Consider the following 22,040-nt stretch of genomic DNA (forward strand, 5'->3'; position numbering starts at 1 on the left):
TCTGTTGATCTGGTTTTGTAATCGTTGTTGATAATATAAGATAAAAAAATAATTCATGCCTTGCACAGTAAAGAAATGCATTCAGTATTTGACCATAATTGATTGAGGACCCCAGAACAACCCCCCGGAAACAGATTCTACCCTCTGCTCTTTGCACTACATGCTCCTTTGCACCACCTGTTTTTTTTTTTCATTTTTATTGTTTTGTTTTTTTTTTTACTTTGACTTTATTTTTATTATTACTCAATTTTGTCCTTCCGCAGTTCCTTGTGTCAATGAAACCGTGCGGACATCGCCAGCTTCACCGCACTTGGTCTTTGTCGCCATCTGCTGGTCGCTTTGTCTCACTACAACAAGACTCGCATTTCAGTCAGGCACCGCCTTGGCCACCTCTATATGACGTCATCGTGCAGTCGAAGGACCCCCAGAAACGGCGGCTCGTCGTCGCCTCCACCGCCGAGAAAACAAAACAGCCCCGTGTAAATGAATCAGTATCAGGCAGAAATCAGAATCATCTCACTTAGAGCGCCGGTAAATATCGCATTTTATCGATCCGCCGTTGATCTGCTGTTTAACGGCCGCTGTATGGCCGATGCACGCGCGCGCGGTCTTTGCTCAACGGAAGCGAAAAGAGCGGTGGCGTCAGAAAGAGGCGCTTTGTATGAATGAGCGCCCCGGTGCCGCCGCTAATGTTAAATTTTCAACGGTTTTGTTTTAATATATGACTATCGGTAACTTCTGAAAGTACTTCAGAAACTTTATGGTCCCCTGACTTGCGTCTGAGAAGCGCCTCACATCCCAGAGGGGGACTCCGAACGGGCATGTTTAGCTTGCTTTGCTAAGCTAACGGCGTTTCACTTTACACGCATACCCTGCCGTTACTTCTGAGTTGAGGTGTTAATATAGTTTCACATTGACTTGTTTTATACTTCACAAAAATTAGCCCGACCGGGCTGGTTAGTGCGGCCTGAATCTTGCCTCTTACCCCGTGCATCTCCCCTAGCAGTTCATGTCCCAACTAAAATACCTGCAAACTATTTGCTAATGAGAACGTACTTCCGGTGTTTGCATGAACGTTTACCTCCATGTAGGTCTGCGTTAGAGCAAATGCACTCTCTAACGTGTGCACCCCTCTTCTGTCTATGCAGGTGTAACTTTGGGGCCACAGTGCTCTGTGTTCAGCCCTTGGAGAGCCCTAGCGGGGAAGCCCCAGAGAGGGAACCATGTTTCTCTACAACATCACCTTGCAGCGTGCCACGGGCATCACCCACGCCATCCATGGGAACTTCTCAGGTGAGCTGGTCTGAGTGCCAGGTCTCAAAGTCCCCCTCTGCGGGAGGCCAAACCCCAGCATATCTGCAGGAGTTTGTTTTCAATCGTGCTAATAGTGAGATATTAACTGAAGGTGCTTTCCAGCCTGCGTCCACACCTGTTAATTTTTCTTTAATCCCGTTATAAGTTTTGTATCTTTCCTCCCAGAGTTATGTTTGTGAGTGAAGTCCAGTCAGCAGATCCAAGGGGTTGCTCACCTAATTAAAGTGACACATTGCACTTTGTGTCGGGGAAAATAGGATTTATAGTGCAGAGCATCTTTATTCATGTAAATGTGGTGTGTACATCAGAATATTGTTACAGTTTATGGGCTTAGGAGTATTTACATCACTAACCAATTTTTGAGTGTGTAGAGAAGCTGAGTACAATGAGACTGTATGAAAATATTCAGTGCTGACTTTCATATAAATCATGTAACATGTTTCTCCTCTTCTATCATAGCTGATACCTCAGGTATAATTATAAAATAAATTAACACTATCCATTTTCATGCTTGTATCTGTGAAGGAACCAAGATGCAGGAGATTGTTGTGTCCAGAGGGAAAATCTTGGAGCTTCTGCGACCAGACGCCAACACAGGAAAGGTGCACACGCTTCTCACAGTGGAAGTGTTTGGCATCGTAAGATCCCTGATGGCCTTCAGACTCACGGGAGGAACTAAGGGTACGTGACCACATGTATGCAGCAACACACATGTGTTAAACTCAATGTACCTTTACCAAAAATTAAAATGCTTGCTTTTTTTACGCTGTGTATTTGCATTTCTCTCTTCAGATTACATTGTGGTGGGAAGCGACAGCGGCCGTATAGTCATCTTGGAATATCATCCGTCGAAAAATGTTTTTGAGAAGATCCACCAGGAGACATTTGGGAAGAGCGGCTGTCGGCGCATCGTCCCCGGGCAATTCCTGGCAGTTGACCCAAAGGGCAGGGCTGTCATGATCGGTGTGTAGAGTTCACAAGCAAGAATAATTTCAGTATTAATATTGTGCCACAGTAATATTATACCACACTATTACATGAGAACGTGGTTTTCCTGATGTCATGTTTTCACATGAGGTGAAGTACTGTCCCCTCACTGAAAATAGCCATGGTTATTGAGGTGATAGGAACAAGAAGGAGGTGAACGGAGAATGATCATATAACTGGCAGCACACTGCCTGTACAGTCCACATTCTCAAAGCTGGAAATATATTGCTTATTTTCTGAAGGAACTCCCTGTTTATCAAACTAGATATCTGACTTTATGGAATTAAACCCTTAACTTGTGTTCTTCCCTGGTCTAGGAGCCATAGAGAAACAGAAGTTGGTTTATATTCTGAACAGAGACGCAGCTGCAAGGTTGACCATCTCTTCACCCCTGGAAGCCCACAAAGCAAACACACTGGTCTATCATGTCGTGGGGGTCGACGTTGGCTTTGAAAACCCCATGTTTGCCTGTCTCGAAATGGACTACGAGGTACGGACATGGGGAAGATGTAGTTGAATAATTCTTTTTCAGGAATAGTTTTTCATGTTCATTGTCAAAAACATGGGTAAGATTTCATGTCCCATCTGAGTGCAAAGTTATTCTTTTTTTTCTGTATTTTGGATTAATATCCGTCGGTGTGTGTCCTCTTCCAGGAAGCCGACAATGACCCGACCGGTGAAGCCGCGGCCAACACACAACAGACGCTCACCTTCTATGAGCTGGATCTCGGCTTGAACCACGTGGTCCGCAAGTACAGCGAGGCCCTGGAGGAGCACGGGAATTTCCTCATCACCGGTATGTTGCTAATGCTTACCAAAAAAAAAAAAACGTTAAAAGCTCTCAGCGTTCTAGTCACTTAAGATGTATATTATGGTTAAGTGTTAAATCGGTCCAAGGTTACACTACTGTGGTGCTGCTGATGTGATGATTTTCTTCATGTCTCTTCTCTGATAATATGGTGAAGAACAATTCCGTATCTGATCACAGCCCATTTGTACATTTGTATCTCAGGAATAGCAATACAAATTGAAGGACTGCTGAGAAGTGAAAATCAGATATCCGTTGAGATGTTATGATTTTTAGGAGCGATACATTTGATTGAATCTTTTTGCTGTTGCAGTTCCTGGTGGTTCAGATGGACCCAGCGGAGTCCTCATCTGCTCGGAGAACTACATCACCTACAAGAATTGCGGAGAGCAGCCAGACATTCGCTGCCCAATCCCGAGACGCAGGGTAAGTACGGAATTGCAAAGTACCTCAGAAGCTGCCAAAAGGGTGAAGTATGTTTATCACGCTGGAAATTATTTTCCATTTGAGCAGTAAAAAATGAATTGAACGCGATTCGTCATGCGTACAGTGTTTCTAGTCGAGGCTACTTTGCACCCCCTGTCTCTGGTTAGGCCTCTGGTTAAGCTAAATTAGTGCAATAACGTTAAAATATAAACATATAAAAACAAAATAGAGGAAGGCAGAAGTAAAATAGCACGACAGTGTGCGAGAGGCAATGTTCACAGGCTCATCAGTTTCAGTTAAAAATTTCGTTACCGAGAACCAAGGCTGTTCTCTTCCACAGTTACTACTTGTTGCGCCCACCGTTCCAATTTCAGCGTTTTGTTTGTTTACCACTCAAAGGTTTTTGCAGACACGTATACCGTTAGGCTCTTTTGCCGCTGCTTATAAAATCATGAATAGTAAACTAAAATCTAAGGGGCTTAAAGTTTATCCTTGTGGGTTTCCCATTCATCAAGTCTGAACGGATGACTGGTTTTAATTAAATATGAACCATTGTTTCACCAGATATATTGTATTTTTTGAGCCTGTAATGGCTTTTTACCTCCGTTAATAGGTGACTCACTGACTTTATAAACCTAACAACCCTCAACAACGAGGCTGTGACCGCAATCCTCCCCCTCCCCGTCTACTTCTCAGAATGACCTGGACGACCCAGAGCGTGGCATGATCTTCGTCTGCTCAGCCACACACAAGACAAAGTCGATGTTCTTCTTCCTCGCCCAGACCGAACAGGGAGACATCTTCAAGGTCACGCTGGAAACGGATGAGGAAATGGTGAGCAGAAGATGGAGTGGTTGGTTTGCCTGTTGGTCAGGAGCACAAGTAGCTCCCAGCATGGCTGCGCAAAGAACATTCAGATTCCAAATGTTTAGTAACAATCACTGCAAATGTGAAGTTTATTCGTCTAAAGTGGAATGTGGCTGACGTATGTGGAGTGGACCAGAATGCTCTCTCCTCTGCTCATGCCGATCTTCTGTGCCTTCTGAATAAGTCTGAGGTGCTTTTTCAGGTCACAGAAATACGGTTGAAGTACTTTGACACGATCCCGGTGGCAACAGCCATGTGTGTCCTGAAGACCGGCTTCTTGTTCGTGGCCTCGGAGTTTGGAAATCAGTGAGTATTGTGTTTGCAACGGTTCCATCTCCCGAGCATGCAGTCCCATTTTAATCATCACATCTTCTTCTTTTTGAAAGCTACCTTTATCAGATCGCCCACCTGGGTGACGACGACGACGAGCCGGAGTTCTCCTCTGCGATGCCACTGGAAGAGGGCGACACCTTCTTCTTCCAGCCCCGCCCCCTCAAGAACCTGGTGCTGGTAGACGAACAAGAAAACCTCTCACCCATCATGTCCTGTCAGGTAAGGGTGTGTGTTTGTGTGGACAGTGTGTACAGCCCTCCCACTGTTAGATCACTTACATGATCTTCTCAAAATTGTAGAAATGACCACTTCACTTATTGTTTCTGTTCACACCAGTTTCGAGGCCTCCTAGAAAAATGTGCATACGGGACTTCTATGTCTTTACATAACATAATAAAAAACATCTCAATATACACAGCAATTCTGTGTGACAAGTTTGCATGTTTTGGAAATTGTGAGGAATTCAAAACTGCTTCAGACATTCAGAATGTATGGAGGGGCAGCAACAGTTTTGTTAAAAGCCAACCGCGCGTGTGTGTGTGTGTGTGTGTGTGTGTGTGTGTGTGTGTGTGTGTGTGTGTGTGTGTGTGTGTGTGTGTGTTGTAGCTATATAGCTCTTTCTGATTTGTTGATGTGATCATCTGCTTTCCTTTTTTTTGTTATAGATTGCTGATTTAGCCAACGAGGACACACCCCAGCTCTATGTGTCCTGCGGGCGCGGACCTAAATCTACATTAAGGGTGCTCAGACACGGGCTGGAGGTGAGCAAGCTGATGGTCCTGGAGATGATACACTCATCCGCGTCCCCTGAATGGGAGCTAGATCATTATTCGCATCATTGTGACTTGATCATCTGTATTTGGACTTTCATACAAAGCTCTGCTGTTATTCAGAATTTTAACCCCTCAATTCATCCTACAGCCGTTAAATATTCTTATTGAACTCACTCACAACATCGATAGTCAGGTTCTCCTCATCCACGATTCCTGGGTAGATCATTTAGTTATGGATGTTCTCACCATACAAAATGAACTGCAGTAAAACACCATGATAGAAATAAAGATTGACTAATTACATGTTGAAAACTAGATGACGGATAATTCATAAATTTGCAATGTGAATATCATCCGTGCCCAAATGATTTCAGTTGTTGAATGTTGTATTTTATTTCAGAAAATATGCATGACAGAGGAGGACAGCATGGACAACTGAAAAAGTTGAACTGTCTAATAACATTTTTTCAGTTTAAAATACTGTGAGATAAAGACATCTCCGGACATGCAGTAGTTTGTTTCAAGCTGGACCGAACGGGCCAAACGCAGAACCTCGGTGAACCAATTATGCTGTCTCTACACGAGCTTCATGGGCAGGGACCAACTTCATGTAGTTCCCTGCTTTGTGGAAGAGGCCCACAGAATGCCGTTAAGGACATCCGTAGCGTAGCTCCACATCCACGGACAGATCTGGGTGCAGGCTTTGAATTGAGAGCAGAATCTAATACTTGGTAAATATTAAATCCTATTCTCCCCACCCATCAGGTATCAGAGATGGCTGTGTCTGAGCTGCCCGGTAACCCCAATGCTGTGTGGACCGTGCGCAGACACGTGGAAGGTAATGATGATCTACTAGCATGATTTAGCCGATAAATATGATCTTTTTTGTTTGATGCTAACTTAGCATGGAAGTGAATGTCAAAGTGTTTTCATTTTAAACCAGTTAATACTACCAGCAGTAGGCAAGGGAAGTTAAGTATAGCGAATACTGTAAAATGTAAAGGTTCTAGATTGACTCATGGTCAAACTGCTAATCAGATAGTCAGATTTGAGCTGGGGCGAAGCTTTTCCAGAAAAGAACAATGTTATTGTTCACTCGGTAGAGGTTGGCACGTGGAGAGTTTTACGTTTTCTGCCCCTGTCGGCCAAACCGGTTCGTAATAGGCAGTAGTCGGCACCAGGAAGTCAAGCCTTTAAACGCAATCGGCTGTCCTCTTTAATTTTGTTGTTTCCCCTCAGAACACGCTGCTTTTCTAAGCAATCAGTTGCTCATTTTGTTTCCCCACCACAGCTTGAAGTGTGTGTCGAACAAGATAGATTAAGTTAATAGGAGTCAGTTGTTTTCAAAGTGGGTTTAATGTTTTAAAAAAAAGAAAGGGGGGGGGAAGCAGTGATGTGTTGCAAAAGCGGTGGTTTCCTAATGAAGTGAGGTGTAAGTGGAGACTGCTCTGGTGGTTAATGTAACATGAACCAGGCAAATTAAAGTCGTCTCAACTTCTAATCTTATTAATCCGCTCCACTCAGAGCTCCAAAATAAAAATAACATTAGTAACACAAGAGGAAGTCTGTGATTCTCCTTCTAATCTATTGACGTTATCTGTGTTTTGTCTCGAACTACTAAATCTGGGTTTTCCCCGCGACCATAAGTAGCTCATGCAGTCACAGAATCTCATTTAAAAATAATAAATTGCATTGCTCGAATTACAGGAACTGATTTAACGTTTGAAAGTGACTCTCACACAATAGCTAACAGGATCTGTTTGAGGGAACCTCTGTATAAGTTCTTAGTCATCCTCAGACACTCAGTATTGTCTCTCTAACCTTGCAACTTTATCTCCCCCTCATTCAGACGAGTTTGATGCATACATCATCGTGTCTTTCGTCAACGCCACCCTGGTCCTGTCCATCGGAGAAACCGTGGAGGAAGTGACAGATTCTGGATTTCTGGGCACCACACCCACGCTATCCTGCTCACTGCTGGGTGAAGATGCCTTAGTTCAGGTGTGTGAAATACACCATATATTTACTCTCAAACATGGCGTTGAGCACAAATTTCGCAAAATATTTTTCAGTTCTTGCTTTTACCTTTTTATACCCTTTCTTATTAAAAAAAAATCTCTGTTGAAATGAGCTATAGAGGCCATGCACCTGGGGGAAACCCCTGTCATTTTTCCAAATATATCTAAGGTCACCTTGTGACCGCAATGGTTAAAGTAGTCTTATAAATGCATGTGCACACAAGATGCATCTAAATGATGATTTTATTTATCTATTTATTATTTTTAATTGTATTTATTTTTTCATTAGCTTAAACCAAGTAGCATTAAAATACAAACTCACTTGCTATTAACAGGGAACATTAGCTCTCTGTGTTTACAATATAAATGCACATCTTTCCTTCGTTCATTAAGTCTTCTGCTGTGATGAGATCGTGTCAAACCCCGACACCATCATCAGCAATCATCCGTCTTACAACATTAGATTATAAACACTGTCACGGATGGAAGTGAAAGAATATAACTTTAGTAGTTTTCTAGAAAACCACAGTGTCGTCACCGTCAAGGCTGTCAACCTTTCTTCAGCGAAGCGAGGTTGCTGTTTTTTCCTCCTCTGATGGTCTTCATGAACCCCACGATTGGGACACGGGAGGAAGGGTCGGGGGCAGTCATCCTCTCTGAAATGACGTCTTGACCTTGATAGTCTTGGACAGCTGGCCACCGTGGATAAAACCCCATGCATGACATTCCCGGGAAGGTGTTCTGAATGAGAGCAGTGTTCCCCTGGGATGGCATACTACTCCACGGTGTCCCCTCCATGTGAACTTCTTAAACTTGAGAAACAATTAACAGTGTGGATAGAGTTCCCTTCCGTGTACAAAATACCAACAGGATGCCTGTTGACCGTTGAGCGTGGTGTCAAATGATCCTGCCAGTCCCTCCAGTAGAAATCAGTTTGTTCCGGACCTTCCCAGATATGTCATGATTCTGCAAATAAGATTTTGACGCCTAGCCTTCTCTACGTGATTTGGGATGTAGAGGCCAAAGAGTCCATCAAGCTTCTGTTACATTTTCCTCAAGAACCAAATGAGTCGGAAACGAACCTCCATGATTGGGTGGTCCGGCTAGATTTCTTCCCTATAGCCAATCACTCACCATGAATAACCCCAGCAGAACCTCGTAGCATCCCTCCCACAATATGGTTTATGTAGATCCTCTTTAAACCCTGGAACACATGCTTGGTGACATCCAGGGAGGATTAAAACCTCACTTTGTTTTTCACAGAGAGGAATATTTGAGTGATGTCATGCAAGAAACCATGGATTTTTCATTTGGTTTGGCAAAAACAATACAAAGCAGAAATAACAAACATTATGTGCGTCTTTAATCTGACCTCCTCTAGCCGTCTGTTCTCGAGAACTCCTAAGTCTGCTTCTACACCATTTTTTTTTTTTTTTTTTTTTTTTTTTGGACTTCTCCTGAAAAAGGTGTATCCAGACGGGATTCGCCACATCAGAGCAGACAAGCGTGTGAACGAGTGGAAGACGCCTGGTAAAAAGACGATCGTCCGCTGTGCGGTGAACCAACGACAGGTCGTCATCGCCCTCACTGGTGGAGAGCTGGTTTACTTTGAGATGGACCCGGTAAGAACTGATGTTCATCAACAGAGTATTAACAATGTGTGTCACTGAAGTATTTCCCACTCGACAAGGCAGGTGTGTCCTTTTGACAGAAACAAATCATAAAAATCAGTGGTTTTATGCATCTGCTAGTCTGACGTTGACAGATCGATGTGTGCTATAAAAAGTCATTTACCGAAAAGTGGAGTACAATATGGGCGATAATGCTTTCCCCTTCTCTTCAGTCGGGTCAACTGAACGAGTACACGGAGCGCAAGGAGATGTCAGCTGATGTCGTTTGTATGAGTTTGGCCAACGTTCCCCCCGGCGAGCAGCGTTCTCGGTTCCTGGCGGTGGGACTGGTCGACAACACCGTCCGCATCATCTCCCTGGATCCATCGGTACAGATATGCATAACACTACGCTCTTGCATGATGTTTATTTTCAGAAATTGCTGAAGTATAATATCGGCAATCATCTTCACCCAGATTTTATCCGATACAGGACTGTCTCAGAAAATAAGAATATTGTGATAAAGTTCTTCTGTAATGCAATTAAAAAAACAAAAATTACTTTTTCGTGATATTCTAATATTTTGAGATAGGATTTTTGAGTTTTCTTAAGATGTAAGCCATAATCAGCAATATTAGAATAATAAAAGGCTTGCAATATTTCAGTTGATTTGTAATGAACCCAGAATGTATGACAGTTTTGTTTTTGTAATTGCATTACAGAAGATAAAGAACTTTATCACAATATTCTAATTTTCTGAGACAGTCCTATATAAGTTCTCCCTAAATGCAAATTTGGAAGTTATTGATTGATACCAGCAATGAAGCCTTTGGGTCAATTTGGACACTACAGGAGAAAGAGTGAGGAAAGATTGAAAAACAAAAGTGTTACATGAGTGTCTAAGATTATCAGGTAGGGTTCTGCAGAAGACATGAAATTGTGATTTATATGTTCTGATCTAGCTAGAAACAAAAAAAATCAGTGTGTCCTAGCCATTTGGACTTCGACAAAAGTTTTCTTCCTGGGTGTTATTTGCTTTTTTTGTTTTTAGGATTGTCTGCAGCCTTTGAGCATGCAGGCCCTGCCGGCCCAGCCCGAGAGCCTGTGTATTGTGGAGATGGGAGGCGTGGAGAAACAGGACGAGCTCGGAGAGAAGGGAAGCATCGGCTTCCTCTACCTCAACATCGGGCTCCAGGTGTTGATTCTGATTGACCTGCCTGACTTGAGTTTCCTGAAGAATAACATGCTTTTAAATATTTGCTGCCATCGCAATACTGACTATTACACTTTTAGGTATAAAATAGTGTTTTGTCCGTGTTGGTTGTCTTCTCAAGTTGCAACTGAAAATTGCGTTTCTGAAACAAATGGGGCGAATTAACAGCTTTTCGATCGCTTGGAGCATCAGCATCTAAATTTTAGCACCGGTTTGATGGGTTGCCATGGGATACGTCCTTCTGACTTCTCAGCAGTGCTTGTTTCACCGCAAGTCGCTGGTGATCATGAGGTCTCCCTCAAGGCGTCACGCTAGTCACCAAACACATCAGCCGCTGACTGAGGTTGTAAAATCTGGCGTGACGTTCATTGACTGACGCACGAGCTGCCATTTGAAACGCCAGAGTAGAGTTGGAAAAATAAGACGCAAGAAGCCCAGTTTGCTATTAAAGCTAAATCTGCTGAAGAAAAGGTGATTCGATTAGAAATATTTGTGATGGCGAATGGTACGGTTTCCCTGTCCTGTGGATTCTGGGTCATGTAACGAAAATGTGTGCGCGCGTTTTTACTTTATGTCTTTCCCAGAATGGAGTTCTGCTGAGGACTGTGCTGGATCCAGTAACCGGTGATCTGTCAGATACCAGAACTCGCTACTTGGGGTCACGACCCGTCAAACTCTTCCGAGTTAGGATGCAAGGACAGGAAGCTGTAAGTTGCTTTTAAACAGATAATTGTATTTTGGTACACTTTCATTTTGACCCCGCTCAGGCCAAGTTTCAACAGCCATAATTTATTTATTGTAAATGACTTCAGGATGAGTAAGCCAATTGTAATAACGTTGGTACCTTGCAGTCTGATGTGTCATCTTACTGACAGGTGTTGGCAATGTCCAGTCGCTCTTGGCTCAGTTACTCCTATCAGTCACGCTTCCATCTGACCCCACTGTCGTATGAGACGCTGGAGTATGCCTCTGGCTTTGCCTCCGAGCAATGCCCGGAAGGCATAGTGGCGATCTCCACCAACACACTGAGGTATGGTTTCACCCGAGAAACTCCCACGCTTCATCACAGCCAGCACAAGAATGTCTGGAATTGTGTGTTATATATAATTTTGACAATCCCAAGAAGTTTTTGCATAACTGTGCAGCCATGTGACAGGTGTCTGACTCGTCTGATAGAAAGTTGATGCCGGTGCTAAGTTGTACGCTGTGGCCCGACGGCTTTTGACTCTTCAAAAATAAAAACCTTATGTGACACCGTGATTGTCGAAATGTAACACATTTCTTCTTCTGTAAGAGGTGCAGTGATTCAAACCAGCGGTTCCTCCGAAGGGAACATTTGTAATCCATTGCACGTCTTGTCATCGCTTGCAGGATTTTGGCTTTGGAGAAATTGGGGGCCGTCTTCAACCAGGTGGCCTTTCCCCTGCAGTACACCCCCAGGAAATTTGTAATACACCCGGAGACAAACAACCTTGTTTTGATCGAGACCGACCACAATGCTTACACCGAAGCAACCAAGGCCCAGAGGAAGCAACAGATGGCTGAGGTATGGACAGCAGAGTCATCACAAGGACATTCTTGCAGAGGGAGTCACCTTTACGTCTGACTGTATCAGCAAAGGAAACCTCTTGATACATAGAAGTTATTATTCCCTGATAAAAATTGATCAATTAGGTCTGTGGTGGCTGCGGTGAAGTAGCTGTTGTTGACTGTTGTCTTCTAAAGTGATGTGGATTGCAAATCATTGTGCTTAAAAGGCTGAAAAAGGCTTCCGTGCACAGACTTTTCCTATTTATTTGTGCTATTTCACATGTTTCTTTTGTCCTCGAAGTAAAGCAGGGTCTTCATTTGGCAAAAATAGAGTTCTCATGTAGCCTGGCCTTTCTTGACCGAATCCTCAAGGCCAGCCAAAACAGCGAGATGACCAGACCTGGTTCACAGTCCTTTATTAACTGATGTCAGACTCAGTTTGGAAAGTGGGGTAAAAAAAAATATTACAAATTACAGATGTGGAAAAAATTGACAGGACCATAACCACTTTCACAGCACGTGACACCAAAGCTGGTCTGAATCACCAAATGTGTAATGAGGAGCGCGGACTCAGAAGCAGGCCATCAGAAGCTCAGCATATCTGGCTTTCTTCACTGCATGGATCGCAATTAAGATCCCCCCTTTGGCCTGGACCTGGACTTTGTGTCAGAGTTTCAAACCCGCTGCTCCAGGTGGACCAGATGAGTCTCGCAGAAAATGAAAAGCTACATAAAGTGCTCCTCTGACATTTTGATATGTCCATGCAGGAGATGGTGGAGGCGGCCGGTGAGGACGAGAGAGAACTCGCTGCCGAGATGGCGGCCGCTTTTCTCAACGAGAATCTCCCGGAAGCCATTTTCGGCGCGCCAAAGGCCGGAGCTGGACAGTGGGCCTCATTGGTGCGGCTGGTGAACCCTATCCAGGGCTCAACACTGGACCAAGTGCAGCTGGAGCAGAATGAAGCCGCATTCAGGTTAGCGTTTCTGCTTGACAGAGTCAGCAAAGAGACACTATCCCCAGACAATTTAATGTGACAAGTACATTTTCATCTTAAGGAAGACTGAAATGTTGAGTTTTTTTACCGTTTGGCTTCAATCTGCAAACACTACAAAAAAAAAACAAACTCAAGCTAATATTTTTTCATTATCCCAAGGTGAACTAAAGATTTTCACCTGGAGATGTGCGTCGTTTTATGCATGCCCTCAGCGTTGCACTTTATGGAAATGAAACAGCTTGTGAAATCTTGACCCGCTCCTTCTCGTGTGTAATATTCTCCAGTGTCGCCGTGTGCCGTTTCTCCAACCTGGGAGACGATTGGTTCGTGCTGGTGGGTGTGGCCCGAGATATGATCCTCAACCCCAGATCGGTGGGGGGCGGCTTCATCTATACCTACCGGCTCACCGGTGGCGGGGAGAAGCTGGAATTTGTGCATAAGGTGAGCGGTAGAGATGGAGGAGCTAAACTAGGAAACACGTCTCAGTAATCAAACACAAGTCAATGACATGGAGATATTTCCAAAAACTAAACACAAATGCAAAGTCAAGCTTAAAGGGTACAGAAATTGGCATTGCATGTTTTCTGCTATTTACAGCTTACTTGAGTCCTTTTAGAAGTCATGAAATTGTAATTGTGTGTGGAACTGGACATGTGATTATGCAATACAGTCAACAGTGTTAAGGTTAATCCTTTATGAGGTAAATGATGTACAAACAAAAACGTGAAAACACACGAAATATTTGATTCCCCATCCCCCTTATAATTCAACAATGCTATGTCCAGAACTGTTTTCTACTCACAAGCAGACACGAGGTGGCATGGTAGTGGTGTAGTGACATTATCGCTGACAGCTTTGCCTCCATATTCCGCCTCATGACCACTTTACCGGTGGGAAAACGGCGACATAGCAATCTGTGTTACTGGGTTGTTGTTTGAGGTGATAGTTGTTGGATCAGACTGGATCTTCCAAGTGCGGTTAGCCAGACAGTCATAAATAACATTTTAAATGCCACCACATATAAACATAGGTGACTCCCTCCCCCCGGCGCCAAGCACCGCTCTCCGGGCAATTCCCCTCAGAGCGTGTCACGATGAATCAGCCCAAATGTGTTTTACCTGACACACATTCACAGGGAAATGTGAGTCATAAGTGTTGCACAGCACAGTCGTCACAGGCACTTTACATCAGAGAAGCTCCCCAAAGCCCCTGACCGCATCCAATCAGGCTGTTCAAGCACATTACTTCCTGCCACACTAGTCCATTACTTGAGGAGAGCAGGGCTGCGGAAATCAACCAAAAACTAAATTTACTTAAAAATCAAAAATTGAATATTTGCTAGTCCTCTCAACTGACTGGTTTAATGTCTTGTGAATTAATTAGGTCTTGCCATAGAATTCTGTGTATCATGCCTCAGCCAAAAGGAATACAGCAGGTTATGGTATAAAATACGCAGGCACACTAGAGTCCGAATGGACACCTGGGCTCTCATGCCATTTCATGTGCTCTTTGGTAGGTAATAAAAAAAAAAAGCAAAGATAATTGATAATTGTAGCTTGCATAGCTGGACCCATGCCTCCCAGCCCACAGCGTGCCAAAACCCGGAACACTTGCCTTATAACTGCGTCAAAGGCAAATGTCTTGTTTTAATAGCCCCAAGCCTGGAGATCAGGTGTAAACACAGCATATTCGTACCCAAACGTCACAAAACAGCTGTCTGTTTAAAGAGGTGTGTGTTTGTGTGCACGCTCGCTTGCATTTGCATGTGAGCGTGCATGTGTGTCGGGGGGAGGGGGGGGGCAAGCTCTCCGATTCATTGGCAAACCTTTGCACTAAATCAGTCACTGACCCTTATTCACTTGCACAAGCTGGCATCACATGGTGCCGCCTCCGTGCCCGCCCAGCAATTTTATTTTATTTTTTTTCCCCCTTGAAATGCGTAAAGAAATATTTCTGCAAGCTTTAACTGGCCGAAAGCCGGAGGGGGCCCCTCAGCCGCTCCCGTCCTGCCACACAGTGTGTTTAGTCCAGGCCGCACTGATGCCACGTCAAGTCAAATCATTCTCCAGAACATAATTGCTCGATGCCTGTTTTCATTACATTACGGGAGAAATGCTTGAACATGTGCTCCGATTTGTTCTTCAATCTTTTCATAACCGCTTTCTTTTCTCGCAGAACCAAATTCCAACATATCCCAAATATAAACATGTTAATATCCGCGCAGTAGAGCATTCTTACACATGTTGTTGATATTTAGATTTTGGTTTCCCGCTCATTATTTACTTAAGTATAACATAACCCATCTTCCCGACCCATCTCGGTAATGTTATTAACTGTAATGAGTTTCTTTCAAATCCAGAGCAGCAACAATGCGAATAACTACAACTGATTTGTTCATTGGCAGACCCCGGTGGAGGACGTCCCGTTGGCCATTGCTCCGTTCCAGGGACGAGCCCTGGTTGGAGTGGGGAAGCTGCTGCGGATCTACGATATGGGCAAAAAGAAACTGCTGCGCAAGTGCGAAAACAAGGTGGGCCCACGATAATAACACACACACACACACCATTGTGCACTTGGAAGTCAGTGTGAAATGTAGTCACTGATGTGATAAGTCACACACACACACACATACACACACCAGTCAGTCTGCTTTGACACCCCTTTTCCATAAAAAAGATGCCACAATGAAAACAGCATTAATAAGTGGACACATTAATTTCTGACATTCTAGTATGTAGAAGTGTTTTAATTATTAATAATAGAAAAAGTCAAGCAGTTTTTAAGGGATTTACCTGATGTTGCTTCCAACATGTTATTTATTTTAATATTCTGTTATCATTCATTTATTTGGGAAATTTTGATGTTTTTTTTTTATTAAACGGGTTACAAAAGAATGTTCATTAGGTATTGGTCACTTTAGCACAGCGGCAGCGTCACATTGGTGTTACAAAACATGTTTTATAATGCAGCTCCCACCGAGCTTTTTTTTTTCCGCTTACTTCTTAAAAAAATGTGTCCTTTCTCTGTAGCATATTCCCAATCTGGTGACAGGCATCCATACCATTGGCCAGCGTGTGATTATCTCCGATGTGCAAGAGAGCCTGTTCTGGGTCCGATACCGACGCAATGAGAACCAGCTCATCATTTTCGCCGATGACACTTGTCCTCGCTGGGTGACGACGGCCTGCTTGCTGGACTACGACACCATGGCCTCGGCCGACAAGTTCGGAAACATAAGTATTGTGAGTGCGAGGCAACGGGCAGGAGTTTTGTTTCAAATTCAAGCCGTCATTCCCCGCAGAAGATTTTCTCGCATCCACTTTTTAGATTAAATGAATCTTACTTTGCAACCCATCCCAGGTGCGTCTTCCCCCCAACACCAGCGACGATGTGGACGAGGACCCCACAGGGAACAAGGCTTTATGGGACCGAGGCCTCCTCAATGGAGCATCACAGAAGGTACAGTATGGAACTTATTAAGCCCTTCAATGAAAAAGTATAAGCTCTTGGTTTTTCAACAAAATGAAAAGTATTGCACACTACAGATGATGACGTTGATTAAGCAATACTTTGACAATATGGTTGGCGGTAGTGGACCCTTGTTGTTTGGATATCAGTGCATTGGGGGGTGTCCTGGTTGGAGGTGAGTGTGGGACGGGGCTCGGGGCTCTTGAGTGAATACAGCTGAACCTAGGCTTATGAATGTAGTTCATTCCTTCTTGTTCGTGAACCGAATCATTTTTTCCTGTTGAAATCAACCTAAATACCGTTGATCCATTCCCCAGCCCCAATAAAACATGCTGCACTCGTTTGTAACTTTTCTACCAGTTTATTTGGTGCTAAAATGGGAAGGAAATTAAAGATAGTCTTAATTATTGCTGTTTTTCTGGTGTTCTTTTTCTTCATGGCAGCACTCGTACTCTGCATTTCCTTCGCTGAATCAGCCAAAGTAAAGTCTGCTGGCATATGAGACTCGCTAATGCTATCTCCAGCTTCATTATCCAAACTAACCCTTTTTGGGTTTGTAATGAGGGCTTGCTGACTAAAAAGAAGAAGGCACAAAAATGCATTATAACTGTAGATCACAATGGTGTAAACAATGCGGGGTAGCACACGACTGCCACGACGCTACAGCATCACAACGCGGAAACCCCATGAGTTTATCTGTTTGCGTGTTCGTGCACCGAGGCTTGTTTGCAGCTTGAATCAATACTTCATCAAAAACTGTTCGTAAGGTGATTTGCTTGTAATTAGGGGCATCCGTAGGCCGAGGTTCTACTGAAGGGGGAGGCAGATCATTTCCTCTATTAGGGTTTAGGTTAGCTGGAAAGTAAGGGTCTTATTTTATTTGTTAATTCATGTTGAAATAATTACCTGCAGCCATGAGTTTATGGTAACTAATAGAGTCCATGCCTGGTATTCTGAGGTTCTTGAGCTTGGCCTTAGAAATAGTGGCGATGAGGTCCTGGCATCTGTCAAGGGTGTCTCTTGGGAGCACCCTGACCCAGGTGTAACAGCAAGATGTGCCACTGGCGTAGTCTACCACTTGGAGCAAAACACTTGAATCTGTTTTATGTAACACGCTTTAAGCTGTTTGAGTGTGTCTTTTCCGAAGCGTCGCGCCACCAGGCCCGTCCTGATGACGTCCCCGCGACTCTCGACCTCCAGCTGTAACCGCAGCTCAACGCGGACAAGCTGCATAGCTGCTCCAGCCCACATGTTTAAACTGCTAAGTGGCGAGAGTGTGTGGGAACATTACTCACTCCATACTTAAGTCCTGGCTAAAAACTGTTCAAGCAACAGATGGACAGGGAAAATCCCACTCTCTCACACACCTCAGGTTTGACAAGAAGTCCTCCCCAGCTGTTTTTGTGTCTGTGTTGGTCAGCTGTTTCCACCCTCGCTCCGGTTGATCGGGGTTTTACTATCAAGTCAGGGGAAACGTGGGTGTGTTCCCCTGGGTTGCCCAACCTGTGTGTCACCGCATCTGGCGGGATGGACTTACTTCTGCTTACGTTGCAATGTTAAATTCTTTCTTCTATTGAATTAGCTGCATTCCTGTTTGTCATTGGATTAATGTATCTCTGCGGATCAAGACATACAGTTAAAAAAAAGAAAGGGCCGGTTGTTTTAACAACTATCACGCGGTGTGGCGGCAGAATTATCTGGCCGCTTCCTTTTTTCTAAAAACTATTTTACTTTTAACTGCTTTTTGCTAAAAGTGGAAGATTTTACATGGGAAAAAGTAAAAGATATATCAGGAGTATCAGCTGTCATTTCTGTGGGTTTTTTTTTTTTTCTAGTTTGACATTTTACTTTTACTGTTCAATTAATCCAATTTTGCACCAGAGAAAGAGAACTCTTGTCATATTTCTTTATTTATCCTCCCAGTGGGGAAATTCAAGCTTTGCTTTTACATTTACATTTATATGGTAAATAAGGAACTTCCCTTCTAGAGCAGTGCCAGCGAGCCTGCAGGGCTACAACGACTAGCCGTTGACCAATGTAGAATTGGACAAAGTCACGTCAAACAGTGTCTCACTGTAGCCCATTGGCGGTCAACACCGCCGAGAAACGTTCATTTGATGCTGATTGCACCTGCTTAGTATTTAGTCGTTATGTTTAACAAACTTTCACAGACACTGTAGTGGCTGTGCACGGAATGCACTTTCTTTAGGGAAAGAAAAGCTTATTGTTTTTTTTTTTCTTTTTACATGTCAGAATCTAGCGGGTTATTGAATAGTCAGTAGTTGAAGCCCAACATGCAGACATCCTGGACCCCTTCCTTTCACAGTGGTGTGAAATGAAGAATATTGAAGGAACAAAAAAAAAAATGAAATTTTAATGAACTGACGGGGTCATGAAAGCCTTTTTTTCTGTGACCTGATCAGACACAATGGATTTAGTGTCCTGGATCCTCGCCTTTCCCCCTGCAGGCTCAGCTCGTGGTGGTTGTTGGCGAGTAGCTGCCCGGGCATTCTCTGGGTCTCGTGCCTGCCAGGCCCAAAGCTGTGACCGCCAGCCGCGTAGCCTTCCCTGCCCTGCCATTAATGGCGCCAACGCGTCAAAGACTCAAAACATGGATGTATTGTTTGCAAGGCAGCGCGGACCACTCATTCCCTTTTTTTCACCTCTGACACCAGATTTCTCGCGTCCCCGTCCTTGTCTTCAACACAAGTCATTCTGCAGTGCATCCACACCGCACAAACGGACAGCTGTGTATGAAATCATAAACTAATGCCGCCGCTTATCCCTTCTCGTCTTGCCTCCAGGCCGAGGTCATCGTGAACTACCACGTGGGCGAGACTGTGCTGTCGCTCCAGAAAACCACTCTGATCCCCGGAGGCTCGGAGTCCTTAGTCTACACCACGCTGTCCGGAGGCATTGGCATCCTGGTCCCGTTTACTTCACACGAGGTAAAATAACGGCCTTTATCCCGTGCATCAGCATCTTTGTGGATGTCAGGAGATTATATTTTTTTTCCCCTTCGAGGCTAGAACTTCTCATTTGTAATTTTGCTTTGTTGAACACAAGACAGAAGGTCCGCACAGAAGTAATCGGTGTGGAAAATGAAAGTCACAAAGGTTTTCTTCCATGTGTTCTGATGGTCGAGTCCTCTTATTTGAAGATTTCCTGCTTTCTTTTCCCCTCATTCTCATATTTCAGTGCACTCTCCACCTTTCCTGACCTTTGTGCTTTGTGTTTTTTTTTGTTTTTTTTTTTTCTTTTTTTTTAATTCCCTCTGCAGGATCATGATTTCTTCCAGCATCTCGAGATGCACATGCGCTCTGAGTTCCCTCCGTTGTGCGGCAGAGACCACCTCAGCTTCAGGTCATACTACTTTCCCGTCAAGGTTGGTTCACGTCCCGCTTTTGTGAAGGTTTTTTTTTTTTCCTTTTGTTTTCATAACTGACACACTGAGCGACCTGCCGTGCCTCTCCCGCCCCGTCCTGCAGAATGTGATCGATGGCGATCTGTGCGAGCAGTTCAACAGCATGGACCCCCACAAGCAGAAGAGCGTGGCAGAGGAGCTGGACCGAACGCCGCCCGAGGTCTCCAAAAAACTAGAGGACATTCGCACTCGCTACGCCTTCTAGAAACGTCTGCGTCTCTAAGCCCGCACAGCAGCCCAGAGAAGGCTGCTACTAATTATTGACAGACTGCTGCGCCACTGTAACCACCCCCCCCCGAATACACACCTCGGGACACGTACCAACGTAGAACATGGGCCGATACATACCCTTTTTAAAGATGGAAGTCACCAACTTTTATTTCTCAGTTCAGTTGCTCAACCAAATCGCTACATTTGGTGTCCGATTGTTTTCCCATGCAGCTTTTTAAGGGTCTTTAGCGAATCACAGCTCCTTGGTCAACAAAACCAAGCAGGACCAAGAACTCGGCCTCTCAGGGAATTTGTGGCTCAAAATTATTTCAGAAAGTCCGGAGCAGTCTGAACCCCCCTGAACATAGACACAAACACACACACACACACACACACATGCTGGCGTTATGTGGTCTTCCCGTACTTTCAGCAAATTTAACTTTAAATATTTACGAGCAACATCCGCCTTACCAGTGGTCGGGGTCTGCGGCACAATCCAGCCCTTCGCTGCCGGTGCAGGCTTATGGCGGCAACATGAGATGCCACTCCTCCTCCTCCTGCTGAGAAGTCAGTACATTTTTAAAACTACCTTGTCAAAGAGAGAAATTTAAGATTGTTTTTTTTTCCTGAATCGACCGTTCAAAAGTGAGCTTTTTTTTTTTTCATGGTCCTTGAGCAGAAGATACGTTCAAGCCAGGAGCGTGTATTGGCTTCTGACCTGTTACTTCTTACAATTTCCCTGTGTGCCGTCTGTAACCCGGGCCGAAACCATGCGTTTTTCTGTAGTGTTATATTTTTCATGTTTTCAGTAGAATTGTTCCCCGATACAGGGAATAGTTTAAGCGGAGGCCGCCTTCGCGCTGGCCCCCGGAGCCCATCCGAACCTCCGAACGCTAACGGGAATGCGACTCGGGGCCGGCCTGAGGCTTGGCCGTCAGGTCCAAGGTCAAGAAATGTCCCCGCTTGGCGACATTAAATGACAGATGAACTGAGAGTAAACGAGCGGGTGGAAGGACGGCGGCGGACTGGCTGGCGTTTTCCTCGGCCCTGTAAATTCCCAACCTCAGCCGCAAGCACTGATATAGCATTCCACAGTAGTCAAAGAATTTATGGGTTTGTGGGACAGGAGCAGTGGTCTTTTTTTTTTGTTTTGTTTTGTTTTTTTGTAAGTAAAGTTTGTTTTTTGTTTGTTTTTTTTAAACTCACAACGTGTTTGTGTCTCATTTCCTGCCCCCGTTTGGATAATCATTACTCGGACCCGCCGCTCATAATGCATTTGTGCCAGTCATCAAGGGACTGGAGGGCCGGGGTATTATGAGGGAGGTTATTGTGCCACGAATTGCCGGAAAACACTAGTCGATCTAAAATGTGTTAAATCGGCCGAGTGCGGGTCGGACAGCCGAGATAACAGATAAAGAGCTTTGATCCGAAATGCAGTGTTTAAAAATATCAGGTTGATTTTCCTTGAACACATTGCTGGTGAGAGATGTCCGGTTGGGTTCCTTGGAGGGACGTCTTTCAGATCCGTGTGACTTTCAGATTAGAAACTCACCATTCTAGATGTTTCCTCCCGACATGCCCCGGCCGCTGGGAGACGGAGCTCCTCGTTGTATAATCAAGTTAGACTTAATTTTATTTTGGATTTTACTCGAGAGGGATTTACACTGTGGCACTGCTCTTCATGTCTGCTCTCCCTTTTTTACAACTTCCCGCAAGACAGCGGTCTAGCAGACAGTTAACGTCCTGCCTCAGATGTTTCTCCGGCTCGTCTCCCACAATGAGGAAGGTTGTTTGTGAAACTAATGACTTCTAATAGTTTTCACCTGAACTCACTTGGAGTTTCCTCCATAGTCCCTGTAAACACCCTCTTCCTGCACACCAAACCCCCTTATTCTATCAACTATATTTATGATTTGGCCTGCGTCGCCATGCACTGTAGGTGAGCCACTATCCCATAATATGTGCTCTTATCAGTTCAATGGCACTGCTTGTGAATATTGTAATTGTAAGAACTAAGACTTAAAATTATTTTTTTTTAATTTGCTGGATAAGTTTGCTGAGACTT

The 22,040-nt window shown here is 44.3% G+C and overlaps 1 protein-coding gene and 1 non-coding gene across 2 annotated transcripts; both read left to right on the forward strand.

Annotated features, from left to right (window-relative positions):
* Positions 1 to 407: 407 nt before the first annotated feature.
* sf3b3 (splicing factor 3b, subunit 3) lies at positions 408 to 21,180 on the forward strand. The gene is made up of 27 exons (XM_086163292.1): positions 408 to 531; positions 1,149 to 1,293; positions 1,840 to 1,995; positions 2,107 to 2,277; positions 2,619 to 2,791; positions 2,956 to 3,097; positions 3,423 to 3,535; positions 4,232 to 4,369; positions 4,605 to 4,708; positions 4,789 to 4,954; positions 5,401 to 5,496; positions 6,274 to 6,346; positions 7,358 to 7,509; positions 8,993 to 9,148; positions 9,370 to 9,525; positions 10,188 to 10,331; positions 10,934 to 11,056; positions 11,225 to 11,379; positions 11,721 to 11,895; positions 12,647 to 12,852; positions 13,158 to 13,314; positions 15,278 to 15,403; positions 15,903 to 16,115; positions 16,234 to 16,332; positions 19,146 to 19,289; positions 19,622 to 19,726; positions 19,830 to 21,180. The coding sequence occupies exons 2-27, from the start codon at positions 1,224 to 1,226 to the stop codon at positions 19,968 to 19,970; spliced, it is 3,654 nt and encodes a 1,217-aa protein (XP_086019418.1). The 5' UTR covers positions 408 to 531; positions 1,149 to 1,223; the 3' UTR covers positions 19,971 to 21,180.
* Positions 3,213 to 3,292, forward strand: LOC147225226 (small nucleolar RNA SNORD111). The gene has a single exon (XR_015107426.1). It is a non-coding gene; the product is annotated as a small nucleolar RNA SNORD111 (small nucleolar RNA).
* Positions 21,181 to 22,040: the final 860 nt, after the last annotated feature.

This window comes from Fistularia commersonii, chromosome 17 (genome assembly GCF_037954325.1).
Source record: "Fistularia commersonii isolate RoL2024-O1a breed Wild chromosome 17, RoL_Fcom_v1.0, whole genome shotgun sequence".
NCBI classification, from domain to species: Eukaryota; Metazoa; Chordata; class Actinopteri; order Syngnathiformes; family Fistulariidae; genus Fistularia; species Fistularia commersonii.